Source organism: Aedes aegypti, unplaced genomic scaffold (assembly GCF_002204515.2).
Source record: "Aedes aegypti strain LVP_AGWG unplaced genomic scaffold, AaegL5.0 Primary Assembly AGWG_AaegL5_hic_scaff_1753_PBJ_arrow, whole genome shotgun sequence".
Lineage (NCBI taxonomy): Eukaryota > Metazoa > Arthropoda > Insecta > Diptera > Culicidae > Aedes > Aedes aegypti.
The window spans coordinates 26,866-46,980 of record NW_018735216.1 but is presented as its reverse complement, the minus strand read 5'-3'; the positions used below and the strand labels follow the sequence as shown (position 1 = coordinate 46,980).

Here is a 20,115-nt window from a genome sequence, read left to right as displayed (position 1 = left end):
AATGGTTTGAATCGTTTTCAATATCTAGACTCCACAATACCTAATATTAATAGATATCCCCGATCACATAATGCAGCTCACAATCCTCCGAACAAAGCAAGCATTTCAGATGACTGATATATCGACTTCCGACGTTTTTGTGACTTTTCAAACTTGATGGAGAAGTTCAATCCCTTAAAACCCACGAGTCCTTAACACCCCATTTTACGGTACTAACTTCTTAAAAAGGTTTCACTTTTCTCAATAATTAGCAATGTAGTACCAAACAATGTTGTTTGATTTTTTGAGCTTGGCTCTAACTTTTTGACTCAAGAGTTTGAAAGAAAAGTTTACTAGCCTAAAATAATCTTGCCGAAAGTTTTTGCACTCAAACATATTGGATACAAAAAAAAATCCTAAGTTGTTGAATATTCATACCACAATAAATCCAGATTTCCTTGGGAACAGCATTTTAAGAGTTTCTAATCTCTCATTAGTTAACTAATCGATTAACAAATTGAATAGGTAAGGTAGATGCTGCTACATGTGTGGGTTTGTTTTATTTTTTTTAATTCACCCTAGATTTAATTACTTTAGAGAAACATCAATTTAATGAAACACTGATTTATTTTGGCATCTGGAGTTTGGCATCGGCCAAATTATCTGAAACTCGCAGTTAAACGCACTTGAAGAGCATAATGTTGATAAATAAGCAGTCAAGGCCTTCCTTAGTGTAGTGGTAAAGTCGGGTGGCTACAAAGCAAACCCATGCTGAAGGTGTCTGGTTCAACTTCCCAACAAGCCATGTGAGCAAAATGGTCACATAAAAAAATAAAGTGAGAAGCCGGCCAAGAAAAATGAGAAGAAGAAGGGCATTCGCAAAATCCCATGTGCGAAATAAATCAAAGAATGAGCACAAAAAAATTTTGATAATGAAGACGCGTTCACTCCAACGGAAATGCTCCACGTGTAGTAACAGCGGCGGAAGTAATTTACCGGTTTCAATTTGAGTGTCAGGAGCTTCAGGGCCAAATTTTCGAGCCGCAAATTTTTCTCGGTGCACGCAAAGCAAATGGCGGCGGGTGCTCACCTCTCTTTCTCTCGTACCCAAACTGCGATGGGGGATGTGAGGCGTTCGATTCGCCAATCACGCTTAAAATCAGTTACACTGTATGATTTGCTCTCATCTTTGGAATAGTGGAACAGCATTGGATTACGAAAATCAAACATACTGAGCAAAGGTCGACCCATTGGCCCCGAAAGATTGAGATTTCAGAAGCCCAATCCCTGGGCTTAGTATTTTACTGCCAATTAACTTAATTTGCAACATCCACAAGAGTAATTTGATTATTCCGCAAGGAAAATAGTGGCAGTTTCGCTCATACTGGATCAGCTGTCAAGATTACTTGGTTATTAGCAGCAAACTGTTGACCGCTCTACTTGGGATGTCGATAACTTCAGCTGCCCAGTAGGTCCGGTACGTACGGACCTGTGAACTAGACTATCGAAATGCATACATTTGCATTTTGACATACGAACGCTTTATGTTTCGTTTTAGCATTCAACTCACATCCAGGCGTCGGTAGGCGCGTGGTGTACGCACAGACCTAAACGATCGCAAGGTCCTTGTTCGATTCCAGGTTGCTGCGAGAAACATTTTTTGTTGCCAATGTTTGGTTTCATTAAGGCAAAAGCTATGAATTTCAACCCGATTTATTGTGGCGAATTTTCATAAGTGCATCCAATGTATTTCGATAGTCCATTTGCCTGAGTGTATTAAAAACGCACGGGCCTATCGATCGCAAGGTCCTTGGTTCGATTCCAGGTTGCCGCGAAAACATGTTTTGGTTTCACAAGGCACGCTTACGAATCTCCAACCCGATTTAAATAAGGCTCCCCAAAACTACGCGAACTTTTTACGCGACAGCGACACGATTTCGTTGTTGTGTCGCTGCAAGCACTCTTCTATGGAAACCATCTTGACTGACACGACGCGAATCGCTGCGAAATCGCGACGTTTTTTGTCGCTGTCGCCGTAAAAAGTCGCTTAGATCTGGGGGGAGCCTTTAAGTCGATAGATTCTTCAAATCCTTGAATCATTCGAGTGTATCAAAAGCTGTTCCTCTAGTGGAGGTTTGCTTTGGGTACGGATGCACCGCTACAGTGAGTGCCAGCCAGTGCTCGCCTACCTGTCCGGGCTTTACAGTTGCTGGCAGAAGAAAGGGGTGCATGATTGGCCAATTTTATTGATTTGCGAAAGGGTTCGGGAAGAATTCGCCATTCAGTGCAAAGTGCACCGTAACTTTTCGGGGGATTTATTTCCCTCTGGAAAATAAATGGAAATGGAATATCATTGACTGTGCACAACTCTTTGTTCTAAACTTGGATGGTAGTCCTGAAAAGGACTGATTGGATGTTAGATACTGTTTTACAACAGTACGGTTGCTGTCCCAAATTTACTTCTTTGGCAGCGGTCTTCTTCGCGGCAGCTTTCTTGGCTGGGGCAGCCTTCTTCGGTTTTGGGGTCTTGGGCTTCTTGGCGGCGGTCTTGGAAGGTTTGGTGGCCTTCTGCTTCGGAGCAGCAGCCTTCTTCACACCACCGGCCTTTTTGGCAGCCTTGGCACCAGCAGCTTTGGCTTTCTTGGCTGCAGCCGGCTCTTGGCTTTCTTCTCGCCGGCTGGCTTCTTGGCCTTCTTCTCCCCAGCTGGTTTCTTGGTGGCCTTCTTCTTCTCTCCGGTAGCCTTCTTGGCCTTCTTCTCGCCGGCCTTCTTCGGTTTCTTCTCACTGGCGGCCTTCTTAGCTTCAGCCTTCAGCTTGAACGAACCGGAAGCGCCGGTGCCCTTGGTTTGGACGAACTTGCCCTTCTCGACGCCATTCTTCAAGGCCTTCTTGAGGAATGGGGCAAGCTTGGCGACATCGCATTTGTAGTTGGCGGCGATGTACTTCTTGATGGCCTGCAGGGACGATCCGTTGCGTTCCTTCAAGGTTTTGATGGCAGCAACAACCATGTCGTTGACTGGGGGGTGGGTCGACGGCTTCTTCGGCTTGCCCTGTCCCTTGGGGGCCCTTGGCTTCTTGGTCTTGGCTGGCGAGGCAGCCGGGGCTGCGGCAGCGGCTTCAGTGGCAACTTCAGACATCTCGATAGGTAGCTAGAGTAACACTCACACGATGGCGATAGTAAACGAATGAATGACGGAAATTCTGGCAACAGTGCGGTGTTCGATTTCGTCGTCTGTGTTAGGGATGCAGACATGGTCGTCCACTGGATGACTGTTCGCGAAATATTGTACATATTTTTGGTAACACCTTTTTAAAACGCATTTTTCCGGTAATCGCACTAAGTATTTGCCTGTCTAGTATGTCCGTTTGGTGAGTGCATGAGTCTCGCTAGCAGCCCGTCATCGCCACATCGGGCCGGTTTCGCGAGAAGCACCGCTGAGACATGTCTTTACAGCACCCGTGCGCCATATGGTGTGGCTTTGCTCGATAAAACAATCAATAGTAACTATTGAAACAATACCACCCTGCACGGCGGTGGTGAATTTGGCAACATGAATGGTTGCTCTTTGCGGTGACATGCGGGTATAGCCAGTATGCCGGTGTCTAATGGCCCCTAATGAGCCTCAAACAAAGTCATTCCCAGTGCCGACGAGCGATGTTACGCGTTTGGTTTTAGTAAACTTTGAACAATGTTAATTTGATGTTTTTCATCAAACATACCGAAAACTTGGGCTCGACTATGACGTCAGTCACACAAGTTTGTGCCATTTTGTCCGGAAAACAATGTCACCAAACACTAATCACCTTCCACCTGTGCACTGTTGGTTGGTCGAATGTGTGCAAATTGCTGGCATTGCCTCAGCCATCGGCGGCAACTGCATTGGAAAAGGACAGTGCACGTGCTACTATGGATCTAGCTTATCTGAGAATGTTTTACTTCAAGAAGCAAGCAAGCAAAGCAAGCACCCTCCCTGCGGTGGAATCTGCAAATGAGCTAGTGCGAAATCTGCCCGAATAGGCATCGGTTTTGCTAGCTGCAGTTGCATCGAATGAACATTCCATACAATCTCTTCTGGCGGCAGTAGTACCGGACATGTCGCGCTGAATTCGCGACAAATTGTTCTCGGAAGTCCCTAACATGCCCCACGGCACGTGTTCCCGGTGTAGAAACTGCACCCTACACTCCCCCCGATCGAGATATATTTTTGTGTACAGTGCCCTCAGGGGCTGTTCAACGTGTCTGTCCGTGCTAGTACTGAGCAACACCCGAGCCAGGAAGCCGAATGGCAACCACACAACGTGTCATGTCACCATCATTCGCAAACTTCATAACGCCAACAATGACCATTTGCAACGCGCCCACCACCCATTGTGTATAAGAATGTTTTCCCAATTTCGTTTGACCCGTTACATCTCGAAGACACACCACCCACCCATGAACTATGTGAATGGGCCCCATCAATGGGAACTGATTGATGGCATTATCGAGATTATCCGATCGATACCATTTGCATCAACTGTGTTCGATAAACGTTATTATGATAGCCTGAACTGCTGGGATGCCTTACGAGATCGTTTGTAATGGGACGCTAGAAAACATAATGAGCTTCTTCCAATACGTGAGCAGAAGAACGAACGAAACCACGAAACTTGTCATCATGCCTGCCTAGCTAGCTAGTCTATGATGTCAAAATTGTCTAAACTACTACTAACATGCAGCACAAACCGATAGCAAAAATGAAGTTGTTAAGGTGCAACATGGCAATCAGCATAAATATTGAACTTTAAAACGTTCTGCTTAAGTGAATGAAAGTGTGGTTAAGGTACAACATTTTTTTGCAATCAGCAGAAATTTGAACGTACGAAGTGGATCTTCTTGTTTTAAATTCAAACGGATGGAAAAACTTAGATCTAGGGTTTTTTGTGAACAGATTTTTCCCTATACTGCTTAACAATTAAGTTCCTATTATTTATTACGCAGCTGAATGGGGATCCAATCTCTGCAACTGTAATCGTTATAATTAATCAATACTGAAACTGATAACATCGAATAAATAAAATGAATTGAATAAATTCAAACTGATAAGAGAGGGGGGTGTTGTCACGTATGAAGTCACCGCGTGACACTACCTCATCGGTTCAATAGTGTGATAAAACAGTCTAGTGTCAATTTTCAAAATCAACTCTTTTTCGGGATTGAAATAGTGGCCCTGAAAAGGGCCTTTTGGTTTGGTGTGATTGAACGCAGTGTCGGTCGTCATTTACTTGGAGCTGGTGTACTTGGTGACGGCCTTGGTGCCTTCCGAAACGCGTGCTTGGCCAACTCTCCCGGGAGCAGAAGCCGACGGCGGTTTGGATTTCGCGGGATGTGATCGTCGAACGCTTTGTTGTAGTGGGCCAGGCGGGGAGGCTTCGGCGGCAATACGCTCCAAAGATGTCGTTGACGAAGCTGTTCATGATGCTCATGGCTTTCGACGAAACGCCAGTGTCGGGTGAACTTGCTTCAACACCTTGTAGATGTAGATGGCGTAGCTTTCCTTCCTGCCGCTCTTCTTCTTCTTCTTATCGCCCTTGACAATGTTCTTCTGGCCCTTGCCGGATTTCTTCGCGGCCTTTCCGCTGGTTTCGGTGCCATCGTGCTGCTAACGTGTTTTAGATTCCAAACGAAACTGAAACTGATGCCCGACCGAACCAGTCGGTTCTCTCTTTATACCCGTAGAATGTGAGCGCTGTTCCGCCCCCCTTCGCTTCGTTTGCTACTTCATCCATTTCGTTCGCACCATCCTAGTATGAGTGCAGCGCCAGTGCTACGCATGTATAAAAGATACCCTCATCGGTGAAATCACCATCAGTACCCGCTTACGTACGCTTCGTGACACATTCAGTATCCGATAGCGGACAAAGTACGGACGTGCGTATACTTATAAAAGCGAGATAGCGAGTAAAGAGTGTGAAAAGAGTTGGAGAGATTTTCCCCTGGTCCCGCGATGGGTGACACAGCGGCTGGCGTAGCCGCGAGTGTAATTTCGAGTCGGTCCGCGAGTGGCAGTGAAATGCGTTGTAAGGAAGTGAGAAGCGTCCCGCGAGTGGCAACACGAGCGACACAGTGGCTCCGAAAAGTTCGCGAACAACATGTACTCGGTGTTGACGGACGGCGATGCCGGCAATTCCCCGGTGGCGGTTAAGAAGAGGAAACCGAAGCAAACAGTGCGTCGCAACCGGAACAAGAGCGGAAGTGCAAGTGTCCGCCAATTTTTGTGAAGGGAGATCCACCGAACCTGCGTGCCTCAATTCGCGACTGCATCAGAAACGGGTACTTTCGTGGCTCGTTTCGCCTGTGCAGTGAGGGTGTCAAGCTCATGCTCGAGTCGAAGGAGTCTTTCGACAACGCGGAAGGACTTCCTCCACAAGCGGAAGTGGGAGTTCTTCACCCACGATATGCCTGGTACCAAGCCCTTGAAGGTACTGCTACGTGGACTCGACGACATGGCGGTGGACGAACTCGTTGAGGAACTGGAATTCCACGACCTGAAGCCGGTAAAGGTGGACAAGATCGCGCGTCACGACAGGACCCGCAAATACCGTGACCAGCTCTATCTGGTCCACTTGGAGCACGGTTCCACTAACACTCAAGACCTGCGAGCATCAAGATCATCAACAGTACCGTGGTCGAATGGCAAAAGTACAAACCAGTGCACCGTGAGGTAACGCAATGCATGAACTGCTTGCGCTTCGGCCACGGTACCAGAAATTTGCTCGATGGCCTCCCGTTGCTCGACGTGTGGTGGAAACCATCAGACGAAGCCTGCGACCAAATGGAAGAATCCCAACCCAAATGTGCGGAATTGTGGCGAGAAGCACCGGGCAACCGACAAGAACTGCCCGAAGCGTGCTGAATTCCTGGTGATTCGGCAACGGGCCTCCACCAAAAACCAACCGAGGAAAACAGTGGCACCTCCGCCGCTAACCAGTGCTCATTTTCCCCAAATCCCGAAGCCTCAGCGATCAATTCGGTGCTTCCACCGCTTCAACCCACAACAACGACTGGTCGCGGCTGCAGCATCCGTCCCAAGCAAAGGCCCAGTGCTCCCAGGCCCCGCCCATCAACCAATGGCATCAACCTTCCCCCTGGTTTTCGTCGTCAGGACAACACACCTCTCCCCCCTGAGGATGCTGCCCCCCTCTACTCATCGGAGCAACTCGCACCGATATTCAGCGATCTTGTGGCTCGCCTGCGAAGCTGCAAATCCCGGTTTCGACCAGATCTACACTCTGGGCCTTTTTCGTCATTGAAAATGGCTACTAGGGTAAAACTGGTCAACTGGGAATGCTTGTTCACTACCGAACAAAATAATCGAGCTGCGCAGCTTCCTTGAGGGAAAAGGAGGTTGATGTGGCGCTTATTACGGAGACGCAACCTCAAGCCCGAGGTAAGTGGTTCATTCCGGGTTTCCGCATCATTCGACTAGATCGGACGAACTCCAGGGGGGGTGGAGTTGCCATCGCTGTCTGCGTCGAAACATTAACTGTCGCCTGCTGCCGAGTCTCCAGCTCAAGATAATCGAAGCCGTTGGAGTGGAAATCTCCACCTCCGTCGGCGACATAACCCTGATTGTGGCATACTGCCCCGCACAAGCCACGGCGGGAATCAGCAAAAACCCTCCGAAGAGACATCATCAAGCTAACTCGGCGGCAGGGACAGTACATTATCGCCGGCGACCTCAATGCCAAACATCAAGCTTGGGGCAACACTCGGCGGAATCGAAACGGCACCATCTGGGGCAACGATCTGGAAGAAGGCCACTACAGCATCCTGAGTCCGGACAGTCCCCACCCGGTTGACCCGGTCCGGGGGCTCACGCGACGTTGGACCTGTACATCTCCAATATGACCAACATCACCCAGCCGGTTACGCTCCAGGGAACTCAGCTCGGACCACTTCCGGTGTGGCGGAAGTTGACTCCTCGGCCCACCGGCACCAACTCACCCGACGCAATTACCACCGAGTCGGACTGGGATCGATTCAAGCCAGTGCGTTGACGACAGCGTAAACTACCTGGTGCGTCCCGAGTCTGCAGATGACATCGACCAGCAGCTGCGATCCATGGAGGAAGCAATCACCCACGGCAAGGGAACGGTGTGTTCCAACAGCACGGCAGGTAAGCAATACTCTAACCATAGATGGGCTCACTAAAATCTTATCAGGCTTCGAAACACTACGCGCAGGCAGTATCAGAGAACTGGTCTGCCTGCGTTAAAAACCGATGTTAATCGAATGACTAAAATCATCCAGTCCAGAATGTTGGACCTCCAGAAACAGCGAGTTTCGAATAAGATCCGTTCTCTCCCAGACTGCGCTAAGCCGTTCTGGAAACTAACCAAAATACTAAAGACCAAGCCAAGACCCATTCCGCCGCTGACTCCACTCGGCAACGACAGCAATGTAGATCGTTTGATAACTCCTGATGAGAAGGCAGCTGAGATAGGTCGGCACTTCATCAGCTCTCATAATCTTGGGCTTAATCTTGTAAGTCCGCATGAAGCTGCTGTTGCTCAGCATGCTAACAACCTTCATCTGATCCCCAATGACTTCTCGGAGGAATTGGAGATCACAGCTGATGAATTGTCGACCTATATCAAAACCGCCAAGAACATGAAGGCCCCAGGTTTCGACAACATCCTCAACTTAGAACTCAAGAACTTGAGTACACAGTTTTACCAACATCTGGCACTGATTTTCAATCAGTGCCTCCGACTTAGCTACTTCCCCTCCATGTGGAAGTCAGCTAAAGTTATACCCATCCGGAAACCTGGGAAAGATCCTTCCTCTCCAAAAAGTTATCGTCCCCATCAGCCTTCTCTCGGGGTTATCAAAACTCTTTGAAAAATCAATCTACGTCGGCTTTTATCATCTGCCGAAGAAAATAACATCTTACCCGAGGAACAGTTTGGTTTCCGACGCGGACGATCCCACCGTGCACCAACTGACCCGAGTAGCTAACGTCCTCAGACGGAACAAGTCTTTATCCAAATCATCTGCTATGGCGTTGCTCGATGTTGAAAAGCATTCGACAACGTCTGGCATGATGGCCTGGTGTACAAGTTGCACCAATACAATCTTCCCAGCTTCTTGGTGAAAATAATCCAGAACTATCTGACAAACAGGACATTCCAGGTCTCAATTAATGGAGTCAACGCTTCACCTCAAGAAATCCCTGCTGGTGTTCCACAGGGAAGCATACTTGGACACTGCTGTTCAACCTCTTCACCTCCGATATCCCTCCACTACCAGAAGGCGGAACCTTATCGCTGTTCGCCGACGACACGTCAGTCGTCTATAGTGGCAGGGTTACCCGAACGTTGACATCCAAACTCCAACGAGGCCTGAATGTTCTAACCAACTACCTCACCAGCTGGAAGATTTGTGTAAACGCAGCGAAGACCCAGGTCATCCTATTCCCATATTCAAAATCCCCCAGACTTGTTCCGGCTGAGGACTGTTAAAATCATCCTCAATGGGTCAGTAGCGGAATGGTCTGACGAAGCAGAATATCTTGGCTTGACACTAGACAGCAAGCTTATCTTCAGACAAACAGATTGACAAAACTGTTACAAAATGCAACGTCCTACTGCGATGTTTGTACCCTCTGATAAACAGGAAATCAACTCTGTCCTTGAAGAATAAGCTTGCTGTCTACAAGCAAATCATCCGTCCAGTAATTGAGTACGGCATGCCGGTCTGGGAGAGTTGCGCAAAATCTCACCATCTCAAGCTTCAGCGAACACAAAACAAGTTCCTTCGCATGATCTTGAACACTCCATCAAGAACTCGAAACATCTGAGGTCCACCGTCTGGCTGACGTCCAAACCACTTAGTGCATCGCTCGGTGAGTCCATCAATAGGTTCAGAGCTTCCTGCCGTGCATCTGGCCCAGCCGGCCATCAGGGACTTATTCCCCAACCCCTAGAATATTAAATTTAGTAAAAGTAGTTAGGTAGAATATTAAAATTAACAAATTCAAAGATACCAGTGCTCTGAAGAGCCATGTTGGAAAATTAGGATTATTATCAATTTGAAAAAAACAATGTAAACCATTGACCAGAGAAGAAGAGATGAAGTACCCCAAGTAAAAAACACTCGAAATGTAGAAGCATTGTAACTATCAAATAATTATAAATAAAATGAATTTAACGTTGAAAAAAAAAAAACGCTTCGTGAACGTTTGTTTCTCAAGTCCACTCAAACTCAACCACAAAATGTCTGGCCGCGGCAAAGGAGGCAAAGTTAAGGGAAAGGCAAAGTCCCGTTCCAACCGCGCTGGATTGCAGTTCCCAGTCGGTCGTATTCACCGTCTGCTCCGGAAGGGCAACTATGCCGAGCGTGTCGGTGCCGGCGCTCCAGTCTACTTGGCTGCCGTTATGGAATATTCTGGCCGCTGAAGTGCTCGAATTGGCAGGAAACGCTGCCCGTGACAACAAGAAGACCAGAATCATTCCCCGTCATCTGCAGTTGGCCATCCGCAACGACGAAGAATTGAACAAGCTGCTGTCCGGTGTTACCATCGCCCAAGGTGGTGTTCTGCCCAACATTCAGGCTGTCTTGCTGCCGAAGAAAACCGAAAAGAAGGCATAAGTTACACTGCGTGCATCAAACCAAAAAACCGTCCTTTTCAGGACGACAATATCCAGTCCACCGCTAGAGAGTTGTTGTTGAAATATTGCAGATTTATCTAATTTAGCCACAGAGAGGATCGATGAAGAGATATCGGCCATATTATGACCATTTCTGAATCAATTCCTAGATTCCGCGGGGGGAAACGTTTGGGCTTCTTAAATGTTCTGTTCGGGATACCTCGAACTTTCGATTTTTGGAGTTCAATTTGCCGAAACAGAAACATAAAACATTGAAACAGCCAGCCCTGCGTGAGCTGTTCCTGAAGAGAGAGGAGGGTAAAACTGTTCATCCAGTTCCTGCCCCATTTTCTACTATCTACTGCTTGACAATAGAAGAGTTGATGAAGCAGGTAGTAATTTAAAAAAACTTATATTATTTATTCGAGGAAAGGCTATATCAGGAGCTCCTAATATTAAAGGAATCAATCAATTCCAAACCCCACAATTATCAATTATAACTATCATAGGGGTGGTGTTTCAAAGTAAACAAGCCAAAGATTACGTTTCAATCATACGGTCAAACTTTCAATGTTGGATGTTCGAGTTGTCTAGTTGTAGCAACAAGGGGAGGCGAGCTGGGAAGCTTCTGCATCCGGAAAAGAGCATAAGAAGAAGGGAAACATACGGCCGGTACCAGAGAATGAAGTCCGCGCTGGAGATGCACATTCAAAAGTGTGTGCAAAGCGAAGCATGAAGGGACAACTCGAGTTGTCGGTTGGTTGACGTACCTCCCTCATCAGTGTTGAGAGTATGATCGTTCGGTGGTAGGAGGAAGGTCAAGGGGCTTTAGGAAGTAATCGTTCCCCCAGGGGAACAAACAGTTTTAGGTACACTGAAGGGAAAATTGCTCACACAACTCTTTAGGGAATGCTCTAGTGGCCCTGAAAAGGGCCGTTTTGTTGAGAATGGCAACTATAATGCAGACCGAATTTAAGCGCGTTCTCCACGGATACGGCGAGCCAGCTGGATGTCCTTGGGCATAATGGTGACACGCTTGGCGTGGATGGCGCAAAGGTTGGTATCTTCGAAAAGACCGACCAGATAGGCCTCGCTCGCTTCCTGCAGGGCCATGACAGCCGAGCTCTGGAAGCGCAGATCGGTCTTGAAGTCCTGGGCGATCTCACGAACCAGACGCTGGAATGGCAGCTTGCGGATCAGCAGCTCAGTCGACTTTTGGTAGCGACGGATTTCACGCAGAGCAACGGTTCCTGGCCGATAACGGTGAGGCTTCTTGACACCTCCGGTGGCTGGGGCGCTCTTGCGAGCGGCTTTGGTAGCCAGCTGCTTGCGAGGAGCTTTTCCTCCAGTAGACTTACGAGCAGTCTGCTTGGTACGGGCCATTGTGTTAGATGATGATTAATTTGCTTTCAATCCAAACGGATCAGTTGAAACGCAGCGACAGAATGAGGGTCAAAAAACCAGGCAGTCCTCTTTTATATGCTCATATCGATGCAGGCAACCAATCGGAAGCCACGGAAGAATAGAAAAAGCAAGAGAGGAAAGAAGAACTCAACCCTCGAGTGGGTATAAAAGTGGCCGCTAGTGTTTGGCGCAGCCATCATTCCGAATCGAACTGCCGTTGTGAACGGTTGCGTGTCTTTTTGAGTTGCGAGACAAGTTCGAATTCTCTTCCGTGCGTGTGCGAAGTGCACTCTTTTTTTCGCGATTTCCCGCTCCCGCGACTGCTCTCCGGCGCTAACCTACCTCCTAGGGGTGGCTAGCCAGAAAGCATCTCTGCTAGTCGAAGCAGAGCAACCGCGGCCCATAGCGATGGGTCGCAATCGGAAGCAAAAGGCGGACTCCGCCTCGACCCCCGCCCCGCTGGCCGACAGCGGGCAGACCAGCGCGCCAAAACGAGCCAGGAATGAAGATGCCAACCCGGCGGCATACAGCAGGTTGCTGGCAAATAACAAGTTTGCCTCCCTGCCTGTGGACCAAGCCCCCCCGGGCGCGAAGGTTCCCCCCCTCTTCACGGCGTCGAAGGACCTCTCGGCGCTGCGATCCGAGCTAGCGGCCAACAACATCCGGCCACTGTTCAAGCTGTGCCATACCGGCACTAAGATCATGTGCGCCTCCGGCGCCGATTACGACAAGGCCGGCAAGCTGCTGAAGGCAAAAGGGGTGGAATTCTACACCCACGATGCCCCCGGTAGCAAGCCGTTCAAAGTACTCGTCCGAGGGCTGCCGGAGTTCACCCCGGAGGCCATCATCGATGAAATGAAGGCGGCTGGACTCAAGGCGACGAGTGTGTTCCCCATCCGGCGAGCACAAGGAGGACGACACCGGGACCAGCTCTACCTGGCCCATTTGGAGAAGGGGTCTACCACCATGGCGGGCCTGACAAGAGTGAGAGCGCTCTTCCACATCGTGGTGGAATGGGAGCGCTACCGCCCGAAAAAACGAGACGTGACGCAGTGTGGCAACTGCCTCGCGTTCGGCCACGGGACCAGGAATTGCCATATGAAGCCCCGCTGTGGCAAATGTGCCGGTGCGCACGCCACTTCGACCTGCCAGCCGATGGAGGGCACCGAATCGAAGTGCGCCAACTGCGGTGCAAACCACGAGGGCAGCAGCCGCAACTGCCCCAAACGTGCGGAGTTTCTGGCAATCCGCCAGCAAGCGTCCGCCAAGAAGCTGGGACGGCAACGCCAGCGCCAACCACCCCCACCGCTGACTGAGGAGCACTTCCCGACGCCCCGCTACCAAGTGCCCAATCTGCCACCGCTTCAACCAACCCACCGGCAGGCATCCCGCCAGTCGGCCCCCTCCGTTCAGCAACGCCTCGCGGCCGCCGCCGCTGCTCCATCGGTCCGGAATGCGCCCCCTCCTGGATGGGGGAATCCTGGACCCAGTGCTTCCGGCACTCCTCCTCCCTCCGACGACGACGGCTCCCTGTACACGCCGGAGCAAATGTTGGAATACACAAGGAACCTTTTCCAACGGCTACGAGCCTGCCGTTCCAAGTCGGAACAGATCGACGCCGCCAACTCGGTGGTATTTGCGTTCTTATCCAAATATGGCCCGTGAGGCCACCACCAAGATCCTCAACTGGAACGCTTGCTCCCTCCGGAGCAAAAATCGAGAGTTGTCCGCCTTCCTGGACCAGGAAGGCATCGACATAGCCGTGATAACGGAGACGCACCTCAAGCCGGAAGTTAACATCTTCATCCCCGACTTCCGGCTCGTGCGGCTTGACCGGTGCGGATCCGAAGGTGGAGGCGTTGCGGTTGCTCTGCGGAGGAACGTCAACTGCACCCTGCTGCCGAGCTTTCAACTCCAAATCATCGAGGCCGTAGGTGTTCGGGTGGAAACCTCCATCGGCCCAATCACGATCATCGCGGCGTACTGCCCGAAGCAAACCAACATCAACGACGGAACATCGGCGGCCTTAAAGCAAGACCTCGTCAAACTGACACGGCGGCAGGGGCAGTTCATCCTGGCTGGCGATCTGAACGCAAGGCACGAGACCTGGGGAAACCCCCGGCGAAATAGGAACGGCCTCATCCTACAACAGGACCTGGAGGAAGGCCACTACACCATCCTGAGCCCGGATTCACCCACCCGCCTGAGCCGGTCCGGGGCCCATGCGACCATTGATGTCTTCCTGACCAACATGGCCGACAACATCTCCCAACCGGTCGTTCACCAGGACCTGAGCTCGGACCACTACCCGGTGGTGGCAGAAGTTGGTTCCCTGGTCAACCGGCATCGGGTCACCCGGCGCAACTACCATCGTGTCGACTGGGGCCAATTCCAGCGGTGTGTCGACGCTAACATCCAGTACGAGGCTCCCCTGGCGTCCGCTGAAGACATCGACCGGCACCTGCAGAGCGTCGAAGAGGCCATCTCCGTGGCCCGAGAACAGCATGTACCAGCATCTGGTCAGGTGAGCAACCCCCTTTTTATCGATCGTGTTACCAAAGATCTCATTCGTTTAAGGAACACCAAACGCAGGCAGTACCAACGCTCTGGTCTGCCTGCGTTGAAAAGCGAAGTCAATCGCATATCCAAAATAATCAAGGCCAGAATGGTGGACCTCAGGAACGATGATTTTTCCAACAAGATCCGCTCTCTCCCAGATTGTGCTAGGCCATTCTGGAAGATGACCAAACTTTTAAAATCCAAACCCAGACCTATTCCACCGTTGATCCCATTAGACAACACCGACTCTAAGGATCGCTTGATAACCCCTGCGGAGAAGGCTGCTGAGATAGGTCGGCATTTCGTCAGCTCCCACAATCTAGGGCTAGACATTCCTAGCCCACACGAAGCTGCTGTTTCCGAACACGCAGCTAACCTACACCAATCTCCCAACGACTTCTCGGAGGAGTTGGAGATCACTGCCGACGAGTTGCTGGCCTATCTCAAAACATCCAAAAACATGAAGGCCCCAGGTTTCGACAACATCCTGAACTTGGAGCTCAAGCAATTGAGTCTCCAGTTCTACCAACATCTGGCACTGATTTTCAATCAGTGCCTCCGACTTAGCTACTTCCCCTCGTCGTGGAAGTCAGCAAAAGTCATCCCCATTAAGAAACCTGGGAAGGATCCTTCCTCCCCCAAAAGCTATCGACCCATCAGCCTTCTCTCAGGGTTATCAAAGCTTTTTGAAAAAGCGATCAACAGACGGCTGCTTTCGGCAGCCGATCAAAACAACATCTTGCTCGAGGAACAGTTTGGCTTTCGACGCGGTCGTTCAACCGTGCACCAACTGACTCGAGTAACCAACATCCTCAGGCGGAACAAGTCCCTTGCCAAATCCTCCGCCATGGCGTTGCTCGATGTTGAAAAAGCATTCGACAACGTCTGGCACGACGGCCTGGTGTACAAGCTGCACCGATACAATCTTCCCACCTATTTGGTGAAAATCATCAAAAACTATCTGTTTAACAGGACGTTCAGGGTTTCCCTCAATGGAGTCAACTCAGACCCCCACAACATCCCCGCAGGTGTTCCACAGGGCAGTATTTTAGGTCCCCTACTATACAACCTGTTCACCTCGGACATGCCTCAGCTCCCTGAAGGCGGCTCACTGTCACTGTTCGCTGACGACACATCAGTCGTCTACAGCGGCAGATTCACGAGAGCACTAACATCTCGACTCCAGAGAGGCCTGAACGTCTTGTCAGATTATTTGAACAGCTGGAAGATCTGTATCAACGCAGCGAAGACCCAGGTCATCCTCTTCCCCTATTCCAAATCCCCCAGACTTGTTCCGGCTGAGGATTGTAAAATCACCCTCGGTGGATCAACGGTGGAATGGTCTGATGCAGCCGACTACCTTGGGCTAACGTTAGACAGCAAGCTTCTCTTCAGACAGCAGGTTGACAAAACGGTCACCAAAAGCAACATCTTGCTCAAAGCATTGTACCCCCTGATCAACCGGAAGTCAACTCTGTCTCTGAAGAATAAGCTTGCTGTTTACAAACAGGTCATTCTTCCAGTAATTGAATATGGCGTTCCAATCTGGGAGAGTTGCGCAAAAACCCACCATCTGAGGCTCCAGAGGACCCAGAATAAGTTCCTCCGGATGATCCTCAACAGCCCTCCGAGAACGAGGACAACCGAGGTTCACCGTCTGGCCGAGATCAAAACATTAGAGGAGCGCTTTGGTGACTCGATCGGTAGATTTAGGGCTCGTTGCCACCAATCGGACCAGCAGGTCATCCGGGACCTCGTTCCCCCCTAGGTTATCAAATTTTATTTTATTGTAGTCTTGTAAATAGTAGCTAGGATAACAAATTTTCTTTTAAAAACCACCAGAGCCCATACGGCCAATATAACAACTAGGGTAAAACCGCAAAAATAACAAAAACATCTATCAAAATCCAACTTTAAGACCAAAGCTGAAGGACCTATCGGTCAACCTCTTGACATGTAAACCAATTACCTTGTAAACCAAAAATTGCAAATAAACATGAATTTAATGAAATGAAAAAAATTGGCGCAGCCATCAGTTCCAGTACTACCGTCGTCGAACACAGAACCAAATTCATCCAAAATGACCGGCCGTGGCAAGGGAGGCAAAGGACTCGGAAAAGGAGGCGCCAAGCGTCATCGCAAGGTTTTGCGTGATAACATCCAGGGTATCACCAAGCCCGCAATCCGTCGTCTGGCTCGTCGTGGAGGAGTCAAGCGTATCTCCGGACTTATCTACGAGGAAACTCGTGGTGTGTTGAAGGTGTTCCTGGAAAACGTCATCCGTGATGCCGTTACCTACACTGAACACGCCAAGCGTAAAACCGTTACCGCTATGGATGTTGTCTACGCTCTGAAGCGTCAGGGACGCACCCTGTACGGTTTCGGAGGTTAAATCGCATTCCAAAGTTTCGCTCTTCAAACGGCCCTTTTCAGGGCCACCAAACACACTCATCAAGGAGTTGATACGACAAATGTTCACACACTAAAAGCAAGGGTAATCTAATGGGACAAGCACTACACGCTTTTGCAGTCCGGCGGTGGCGTGGCTTGGGGAGAAAATTCTCGTCTCCGATTGGAAGACACCATAAAATGCCAATATATATATATACATACATAGTCTAGTCTAGTCAGCACTGTCATTTCCCGGGGTGGCACTACTGTTGTTACTTACTTGTTGTACTTCGGTCGGTTCGAAAACAACAACCGCTATGATGCCACGCCGGTGAAATCCAGTGCGTGCATCTTTCCATACCAATCTCACGTGCATGCATCTCAACTCCGGACTTCAGTGTCAGGTACGGAACGCTCGTCGTACCACTCCCTATTACCTATTACCACTCATCAAATTCCATTAGGATTGCGTTAGGAACTTCTTAGTTTGCCTCGCTCGGTTCCACAATGCGATGGACGAACAAATATTTCATCATGTTCCACACTGTACCTTATGAGAAATGGATGCGGTTGCAATCAATATTTACAAGCACTGGAATTGTGTTCGCGCACCCGAAACGAAACGAAGGGAAAACGAATCACCGAACCGGGTGAGAGACGGGAATTTGAATCCACCGACGGGAAAAAACCGGGAATTTGAGAAGGTCACCGGGAAAATCGTTTTGAACGAACATTTCCAAGCTTCGAATCTACAAACCACAACAAGCATTTATGACTTTGAACAAATCAGTTTCATTGAAATGTATTGAAAGTGGATGATGAAATGTCTACCGTAAAATGGGGTGTTTTCAAGCAACTTCTAGTATGTCAATAATTAAACAAAGGACAGCCCTACTACAGTAAGGACCCGATTTTGTCAGCCCCTCGATGAATTTTAGGCTGACCAAATCGGGTCATTTTATTTTGTTCCCGTTTTTCAAATTTCGACATGGTTACATGGACTTTTAAAGAGGGTACGTGGTAAAACATGACGATACCAATTTTTTGACAAATCTGAAATTGGCTGACAAAATCGGGTCAGTACTGGATTCTCTCGTCGCGTGCCAAACACAATTATGAGGATCCTATGGCAGATTTCTGAGATAATCATGAAAATGTGTGATTTTTGACGTAACTGCAAAACAGGGTTGTAAAGGAATTTGACTTTCGCAAATGAAACCATATTTTGCCAACAACAAAACATAATCTTTTTGATCAATAACTTTGATGCTTTCATTCATTTTCATAAGTTATGCTCAACCTCAATCAGATAATACATCAATATTATCGAACTTGGAACTCCTGCAAACGCAAACCGTTTTCTTTTAACTGCTAAATCTTTCATAGTTATTAATCTGGAAACTGTCAATACTTCGTAAAATTGTCTTGAATTGTTTTTGAGACTTAAATGCAACAGGATCATAACCTATATACCGTTAAGTCACCAGTCACCGTGCGGCCTCCATTCACCGTGCACATATACAAATTCCTACAGAATATTCATACAATTTTCACAAATCATTCTTTGGTCAGCAAAATAAGATAAAACTGATGAAACGAACTAGTTTTTGCCACAAATAATTTTGAAAAACCTAGTTTATGTAGACAAAATCATGTGAATTCTGTTTGATAACGAGATATTGCAACAATCTTAGTAGAAACGCCAAAAAATCACATTTTTTATTTTAACGATAGAGTATGAAATTTTTCAAAATTTCAACAAGTTTTCACTGTGGATATTATTAGTAAGATGTATTTCATCGTATGAGCAATGAGATTTAATGCAAATTAGAATTTTTATTGTGTTTCAGTCGAAACCCAAATGCACGGTGAATGGATCCTTTTCAATATATATGGATCCTATTACCGTGTATAGTGTAAAAGGCATGAAATTATGCGATAATATTAGATTTATTGTTATGTCGTCATTAAACTACTTCATATTTAGAATTTAAGTGAATATGGAATGGTTTGGACAATACAGTCAAACCTCCTATAACGATTTTAATTAAAAAATAATAATTTAGCCAATTTTTAAACTTTGTATAGTTTTTATTGTAAATGAAGATTTGAATACTCTTAAAAATGAATGCGCACACTACTAGCAACATAGTTGCTCCATTAACAACGTTTCTTCAAGATACAAAATCAAATCATGACGAAAACTATACGCACGGTAAATGGTGACACATAGAACGGTACGAGGCGACCTTAACATGACATTTTCAAACATAATTTTTGACTAATTTTTTGTTATGCATCACTAGTTTTAGATTTTTCCCTGAATTATTATATAATTGCCCGCTACGTAGTGGTATTCTAGTACGCTTCAAATTATTTGGAATAGTTTTATATTTTTTTGAAGTGCAAATTTTTCTTAAATGCACGGTGAATGGTAGCTTGACGGTACAGTTAACTCTCCCTAACTCGATATTGAAATTGTCTTGAATTGGTTTTGATACTTGAATGCAACAGGATCATAACCTATATATTTGCATTTGCTTCTTTGAATGATTGTTCTCCTTCGTCTTCGAAAATAGCCCCTATTTGTTTTGCTGGTCTGCTCGATAGGTAGACAGTTTGACAGTTCGATAGGTAGATTTGGTTTCACTCTTCGCGCAACTCGGGTGCCTCTGAGAAAAAAAAAAAAAAAAAAAAAATCCCATATTTTCAGGGCTAGACATTTTAGTAATATTCAGTAACAAACAAAATAGTCCCCTTAACCTTTACAATGCAGTGTTACTTCACGGAACAAGCCTAAAGTATAATGGAACATATATCGGCATAAATCGAACGAGTTTTGTAACTTGGAAAAAGTAGTAGAAAAGATAATCCCCTAACACCCCGCTAACTTTCAAAAAGAAACTTTTTCCATAAGAAATATTAAAAGGCGAAATCTAGATAACATTTTCAAAAGCTTTTGTCTGCGTTGTGATCTCAATTAAATATACTTATGTTCTGGGTTACTCACATAGTTTTGTTAATATTGTTTCATTGTTTTGTAGTTAAATCTTTTTTGCCAATAAAATTCTTTCAAAAATGGTTTGAATCGTTTTCAATATCTAGACTCCACAATACCTAATATTAATAGATATCCCCGATCACATAATG

The 20,115-nt window shown here is 47.6% G+C and overlaps 4 protein-coding genes and 1 pseudogene across 4 annotated transcripts; 2 read left to right on the top strand and 3 right to left on the bottom strand.

Moving 5' to 3' along the window:
- Window positions 1-2,570: 2,570 nt before the first annotated feature.
- LOC110680710 (histone H1B-like) lies at window positions 2,571-3,847 on the bottom strand. Its single transcript, XM_021856498.1, has one exon. The coding sequence runs from the start codon at window positions 3,114-3,116 to the stop codon at window positions 2,571-2,573; it is 546 nt and encodes a 181-aa protein (XP_021712190.1). The 5' UTR covers window positions 3,117-3,847.
- A 1,341-nt stretch (window positions 3,848-5,188) lies between these two features.
- LOC110680709 lies at window positions 5,189-5,860 on the bottom strand (annotated as a pseudogene).
- A 4,333-nt stretch (window positions 5,861-10,193) lies between these two features.
- Window positions 10,194-10,640, top strand: LOC110680719 (histone H2A-like). Its single transcript, XM_021856508.1, is given in 2 exon segments — window positions 10,194-10,407; window positions 10,409-10,640. Coding segments are annotated over 2 exon segments (375 nt in total). The 5' UTR covers window positions 10,194-10,236; the 3' UTR covers window positions 10,613-10,640.
- Window positions 10,641-11,528: 888 nt separating this feature from the next.
- LOC110680713 (histone H3) lies at window positions 11,529-12,189 on the bottom strand. The gene has a single exon (XM_021856502.1). It carries the CDS (start codon window positions 11,992-11,994, stop codon window positions 11,584-11,586), a length of 411 nt encoding a protein of 136 aa, XP_021712194.1. The 5' UTR covers window positions 11,995-12,189; the 3' UTR covers window positions 11,529-11,583.
- Window positions 12,190-16,603: 4,414 nt separating this feature from the next.
- On the top strand, window positions 16,604-17,013 carry LOC110680716 (histone H4). Its single transcript, XM_021856505.1, has one exon. It carries the CDS (start codon window positions 16,655-16,657, stop codon window positions 16,964-16,966), a length of 312 nt encoding a protein of 103 aa, XP_021712197.1. The 5' UTR covers window positions 16,604-16,654; the 3' UTR covers window positions 16,967-17,013.
- The last annotated feature ends 3,102 nt before the right edge of the window (window positions 17,014-20,115 follow it).

What these genes read in the sequence shown, in the direction of transcription:
- LOC110680713 (XM_021856502.1), bottom strand. Translation starts at nt 11,994, where the DNA reads ATGGCCCGTACCAAGCAGACTGCTCGTAAGTCTACTGGAGGAAAAGCT.
- LOC110680716 (XM_021856505.1), top strand. Translation starts at nt 16,655, where the DNA reads ATGACCGGCCGTGGCAAGGGAGGCAAAGGACTCGGAAAAGGAGGCGCC.
- LOC110680710 (XM_021856498.1), bottom strand. Translation starts at nt 3,116, where the DNA reads ATGTCTGAAGTTGCCACTGAAGCCGCTGCCGCAGCCCCGGCTGCCTCG.